This window comes from Vanessa tameamea, chromosome 3 (genome assembly GCF_037043105.1).
Source record: "Vanessa tameamea isolate UH-Manoa-2023 chromosome 3, ilVanTame1 primary haplotype, whole genome shotgun sequence".
In the NCBI taxonomy this organism is placed as follows: Eukaryota; Metazoa; Arthropoda; class Insecta; order Lepidoptera; family Nymphalidae; genus Vanessa; species Vanessa tameamea.
In genome coordinates this window covers 10976360-10983278 of record NC_087311.1, presented here as the reverse complement: position 1 = coordinate 10983278, position 6919 = coordinate 10976360, and the positions used below count along the sequence as shown (strand labels likewise).

General features: G+C 31.4%; 1 protein-coding gene across 1 annotated transcript; it reads right to left on the bottom strand.

Annotated features, from left to right (window-relative positions):
* Positions 1–1595: 1595 nt before the first annotated feature.
* Positions 1596–2397, bottom strand: LOC135193786 (3-oxoacyl-[acyl-carrier-protein] reductase FabG-like). Its single transcript, XM_064217761.1, has one exon. It carries the CDS (start codon positions 2380–2382, stop codon positions 1630–1632), a length of 753 nt encoding a protein of 250 aa, XP_064073831.1. The 5' UTR covers positions 2383–2397; the 3' UTR covers positions 1596–1629.
* Positions 2398–6919: the final 4522 nt, after the last annotated feature.

The window sequence follows — 6919 nt, the reverse complement described above, 5'->3', positions numbered from 1 at the left end:
ATTTTCATTGTTTCTGTTCATTCAACGGATTGCAATATTTTTAAAAGCATTTTTAAGAGCAAGCAAAAAAAAAATTTCTTTTGTTAAACTTAATATCAAGAACAAAGAGTACCACAGTAAATAGAGTTAGAGGTTTTTATATATAAAATAATATCATCTTTGTAAGTCGGTATCAACCCGTTCTTTCTTTATTGTTACATACAAAAAATTAAAATATGTTTTATTTAATAGTTAGATATGACTTATTAATACAGATTTCGTATTATCCTTAAAATTAAATATCATGTAACTTTTAACATAAAACTATAACATATTTTTTTAATATTGCAATATAATTTTTTATTATACATTTTATAATTATATAAGAAAAAAAAAATTGGTTTCATTCATATTAATTTATAATTATTTATTGGTTTAAATCATTAAAATTAATATGCTTTAATTGTTGGTAGAGTAGCTAACAAGGCTGTAAATCCTGTTCCGAGTTGAAATCTCGGATAAGGATATTTTTTTAATTTTTTTTTTTAATATTACTGAATATTGCTATTTAATTATAGCTAATCAATATTGTACTTATTATAATAAATAAAACTTGAATTTAATATGAGTCAGCCTAAATATATATAATATTTATATAGTAGAATATAATTTATTATTAGTTTTCTCATAAAGAGTATTGCAAAGAAAGTTAAGATGTTAGTTAGTACTAATTATAAAAAGCTATATAAATAAAAGAAGTGATTGTCTATGAGACCATCATAATAACTTTGATGATCGTATGCATGTATGACAGTACGCCAGAGAACTATATATGGTACATGTAGGGTATTGCTGGATGTTCTTACAATAATATATATATATATATATTTAGTATATAGAGTAACTCTTAATACTCTAAGATTTTTTTTTATTTTTAATTTTTTTTTTTTTTTTTACTTTATTAGGGAAACAAACAGTGCAAGTCATTCTTAAAGCTAAAGCATAAAAATTAGCACATATACCAGTAAAGTTTCCACTTATAACTAAAAACATAATAAGAGCAGAACAAAATTAATTATAATATCTAATATAATAATAATAAGAAAAAACAAACCTATGAAAAAAGGGCAAATTTGAAAAAAACAAATAAAAGATCTAGGCTTTATGGTTCTAGCACAAATTTCCTGAAGTTAGCAACTGATTCTGTAAATATATCAATACTGGAAAATTTAGTGTTATATTCATTACAGACTCTATATATAAAAGAATTTCGTGCATAATTTGACTTTAATAAGGGCAAACTAAACAAAGCCTTATTTCGTGTTCGTATATTAGGACACCTGAATCTTAAGCAATTTAGAAGGTAGGGTGAATCTATGTAATTCCTTATTAATTTAAACAAAAATAATTGATCTCTAAGTGTTCGACGATCAGCAAGTGGAGTAATTGTAAAAGTTTCATTTGTTGTACGACATTTAACATTAAGGTATTTTATTAATTTTCTTTGAATATTTTCTAACATCTCAATATATAAATTGTAGTGTGGATTCCAAATAATAGATCCATATTCCAAAACAGATCGAACCAACTATATAAGATGATAATAATAAAATTATTCTTGTAAATGTATATTTATTAAATATTAACACTCTAATATGTTTTTTTAATGAGCATGCCGTTGTCGTTCACATAATTAGATCCAGTGACAGACTTCGCTTTATCACTTGCCAGGTATAAAATCATATCTGCTATTTCCTCCGGTTCAGACACTCTATTAAGGAGAGTTTTCGACGGAAAATCATCCCATGTAAAGGCGGCTTTGGCATTGTCCATAAAATCTGTTCTTACCGGTCCAGGACTTAACACATTTACCCTCACACCGTGTGGGGCCAACTCAGTTGCGCAACAGACAGTGAAGTGATTCAATGCTGCTTTTGAGATGTAGTAGTTGGTCATACCGACACCAAAAGGAGGCATAATTCCGGCAATACTAGAAATGTTCACAATATTACCTTTAGTTTTGATCAAATATGGGGCAGCCAAGTTTGTTAAATGAACAGCCGCTCGGAGATTGATATTCATGATGGTATCATAAGATTTCATCATATCGTTGGCGAGGATACCACCATTTTCCATCGTCATTCCAGCATTGTTAACCAAGATATCGATCTGACCGAACTTCTTAATGGTTTGGTTTATGATGCTGCGAGCGGCATCGTCATTGGCGATATCAGCGCGAATCACGAGTGGCGATGAACATTTCGCAGCCACGGCGGAGAGTTTGGTCTCATTGCGGCCCACCATGACCACGCGAGCACCCTCTTTGCTGAACATTATCGATGCCGATGCACCGATGCCCGAGCTTGCTCCCGTTACTATAGCTACTTTGTTTTTGAAACTCATTTTGAAACGTATCAAGTAAGACTAACGCTGGTGAATTTCAGGCTGCTCTATTTATACGTAAATTTTAGTATATAGGATGATAGTTATAGAAAATTAAACTCGTATGATAAGTATTTTATTGATATGACACTTCAATTTAGATATAATAATAGCTGAAGGACACTTGCAACAGATTGTCTTACTTTATCAGGAAACTACTCCAGCCCCTTAATTTGATAAAGTCCGGTGTGACGGACAATTATTTAAAATAAATCCTGCCAAGTTTTTATTTCATGTTCATCGATTTCTAGTCGAGTAAATGTTTATTTATACCATAAATAAATAGTAAAAAAAAGTAATGATTGTGGCGACATTGCATATGTCAGTTGGGACGCAAAATGTCTGCGAAAAGGCGGCCACCTGTTTTGCTTAAGGTATTTATAATTGTTTTTCTTATTTTTTGTGAAAAAATGAATTGAATTATAGATTTATTTGTATAAATAATGCTTGGCTATTGTACCGCCAAAAGCATTCCGGCAACGTGAAATCTAAAAAACCTTTGAAAGCATTTAGATATGATATTTATGACTTATTGTGCAAGGTAAACAGGTCGGCTACAAGAAAACAGACTGAGTCCGTCAAAGTAAAGAAACCGCATGCACCCCGCCCTTTGAGTCCATTAAAATACGACAATATAGGACATTTCCCTTTGACCATGGAAGAAGGACTCTGCAGGTACTATTGTAGATTTTTTTTTTTATTTTTCCAGAACTTTATGACATACTCCTGAAACCACAAAATTGTCAAATTCATATATTTTGAATATTTTTATCTGTGCCAAATTAAGGGTTAATATATATCAAAAACATTTGGTTGTAGAACTTTGTGCTTGCCAAGCAAATAGATAGCTGGTTTCACGATGATTATCGATTTCATAACTTTATTAACTATATATGTTGAGTCAATTTGACTAAGAAGACAGAACCAGTGTCTCTTTTATAAGTACCAGTTTAAAATAAATTGTTCAAAAAAATAACGTGTGAATAAAAATGTAATGCATCATAAACAGTTTAACAAAACATAATTTGAGCAGGGTTTATAATAAAGGCTAATTAATGATGCCTGTGATTCTTTGTATTAAAAATTGCATAGATAATCAAGATATGAAAGAAATAGTTGAAATTAGTAACGTACAATTAATTATATCGGAATTAAAGTAATTCCATCTAGTACCATCGTAATAGGAAATAAGATAAGACTCATAGAATATACTCGACTATCTATCATTGGGCAATGTTATGCAATAATATACAATATAGCAAACTTCTACTCCCTATTTTTCATGCCTCGTAATAAGCCTTGCTATGCAGCAACAGCTAGTTCAATTTTTAAAACATACAAAAAAAATTTTTCAATAAAATCATTGTGTAATTTCATCTTTAATCGATATTACATTTCTTCTCTGCTCTGCTCCGACTTTGCCTTAGCAATTTAATTTTTGAAGGACCTAGAGGTGTGGATGTGCCACACCATCTGGAGAGCATACATGTTAAATTATAAGTCTTTTTACGTGTTATAGCTTCTGAGATTTTGTGATTAATCAGTAAGTGGTATTTCGCTGATATATGTATGTATATATAGAAGATATTGAATAAATGAATTTGGTTAGATTGTGAATGAAACTCGACTAAAATATTAATTGATATTTCATTTTATATAAAAAGTTCGGAAATTGTCGCAGGAGATTTAAGACGTTAATAATATGCCTACTAATTATAATGACAAAAGTAACTGTCTATGCGACCATTATAATAACGATGATTAATAATATCTGTAACAGTGCGCCAGAGGGCTATGTATGAGTAGGGTATTGCCGGATGTTCTCACAATAATAAATACATAGTATATAAAATATTAGGAGATTTATTGAACTAGATATTTACTACGATAATAACACAAATATTTTTGTAAATGTTTATCAAATATAAGCACTCAATTAAGCCCGTTTAATAGGCATGCCATTGTCGTTCACATAGCTGGATCCAGTGACAGAATTCGCTTTACCACTTGCCTGGTAAAAAATCATATCTGCTATTTCCTCCGGCTCAGACACTCTGTTTAGGAGAGTTTTCAATGGAAATGGCAAAAGAAATCCTTGTAAAGGCGGCTTTAGCATTGGCTATTAAATCAGTTCTTACCGGTCCAGGACTTATGAGTCCTGGTGTGCACCTCAGTTGAGCAACAAATAGTGAAATGATTCAACGCTTCTTTTGAGATATAGTAATTGATCAAACCGTCACTGAGAGGAAGCATAATACTAGAAATGTTGACAATTTACCATAAGTAACATATATATTTTACCAAGTATATATAGTTCGAATGCATAGTTGTCGTCTAAAAATCCTTGAAATTTGTTTAAGGACTACTTATTTAAAAATTAATTAGTTATATCTGAATTGAAGTAGTTAACTTATCTAATATTATTGTTATAGTAAATAAGATAAAGCTCATTGAATCTATTCGACTCTATATCACTGGGTAATGTTGTGCAATAATATATAAATTACAAGCTCGTACTTCCTATATTTCATGTAATAATGTTTGTTATGCATCTAACACACACTGCAACAGCTAACTCAATTTTTGAACCAAAAAAAATTTCAAAAACATCGCAATTATTTTTTTATTATTATTTATTACTGTTATTCCAAATTTAAACTATTCTTTGCTATTAGGTTTAATCAAATATCATCTGTGATGAAAGATTATAGTGAATCAACTTAGAATTTATTACGGAATACACTTAACCTCCGGTGGAAAGCGCAATAAAGTTATCAAACGCTTGTGTTACTCACTTTAAGTATAAATATTACGAGTGTAATATATTTTTATTATCATTGTGTTATTGTAATAATAAAAAAAATAGTAAAATATTAAGTCTATTTGATGCTAATTAAACGCATATTGATTCGAATATGAGTAGTATTAGTAAAATAGTTTTAACTTGTAATTAAAAATTATGCCGTTAAAAGGAGGGAAAAATTACTTTGGAAATTCAGCCAAACTTATTCGTTTTATTTTAAACGAGAATCTATAAAAATATAATATTTTGGAATTTGTATCAATATAAAAATTTTGTGTACTAATTAATCACAAGGTATTATAAAATTTTATCACGAAACCCGATTTTATTCTATTATTAATAAAGAATATTATAAGTTATATAAGATTCACTATTCCACACGTTTTACTCACATATAGAACAACTTCGACAACTGTGTTGCACTACCACTTTTTAAGTGGTAGTGCCACACTGCATTCCTTCGGGTTGCAGCCGAATGGGCCGGCACGCCCGGGGAAGTACCACTCTCTCAGTTAAAACCGGCGTAAAGTGGTGGCTATGCTACCGCGTTTCGTCTGGTATGTGAGAGTCCCGGAGGCCCTATCCCCCCCCCAAACATGATGGTTGTGCAGAATTTGAATCCATGCTCATGAGGTACACCATCTCAGCAGAGATGCCCAGGCTGCCCTCCGAATTCTGAGGGAGGGGGGCAATTTTGCGCTCGTCACTGTTCGGGGCAAGCGGAGCAGACATCATAAGGCAACCCCTACCACCCTCACTGTGGACTTCTGCAACATAAGGGGACTCAACTCCAACTTGAACGCCGTTCACTTTCTTTAAAACTTTTGTTAAATATAATTGTTAGAGGCGGAACAATAACGTCTTTTATTTCTTTTAGAAGACCGTTACTTAGACCATCGATACCAGGAGCTTTATCATTTTGAAGTGACGTAATTAAAGACTTCAGTTCATATTCGTCAATCGGTTTCATAAAGAAAGAGTTCAACACTAATTTTTTTGGATAAATTTTCGCTGCCAACTTTTTTTCATCTGTTTGTAAATTATTTAAAATATCACTAGCTAGAGTATGACCTACAGTTGAAAAATATAAATTGCACTTGTTTAAAGAATTTTTAGCGTCAACCGATCCTTCGATCTTCAGTAGTTCATGAGGATCTTGTTTATTTGTAGGAAAGTGACATATGGCCTTTATGGATCTCCACATTCTTTTGGTATTATTTAAACTGTTAGATAGGGTAGTGTTATCATATTCTGTTTTTAGTTTACGCAATAGATCATTACAAAAATTTCGATAACGAGTATAAATTATTCGTTTGAGTATGTCATTTGGGTGTTTTCGTGATTGCATGTGCAAACGATCTCTGTGCCGCATACAACGGATTAGTCCGGGAGTAATCCAGGGTTTAAAAACACGCTCACTACGTTTTATTGATATTTTAGAGGTATATTTGCTAATTATTTGAAAAAGGTGAAAACAAAAGTTGTTGACGGTTTCGTTAAGGTCATCAGTGCTGAATGTTTTGGCCCAGTCGATTTCACTAAGGTCCTTTTTAATCGCATCTATATCATGTTTAATCCTGAATCGGTTTATAGGCTTTGGATTAGGTATAGTTAGTAATAAACCAAGTATAACAATATCATGATCAGTTATGTCACTGTTGCAGACTATGCCAATGGATCACTCGGTTTTGTTGG

Coding starts and splice junctions, on each gene's coding strand:
- LOC135193786 (XM_064217761.1), bottom strand. CDS start 2,382: ATGAGTTTCAAAAACAAAGTAGCTATAGTAACGGGAGCAAGCTCGGGC.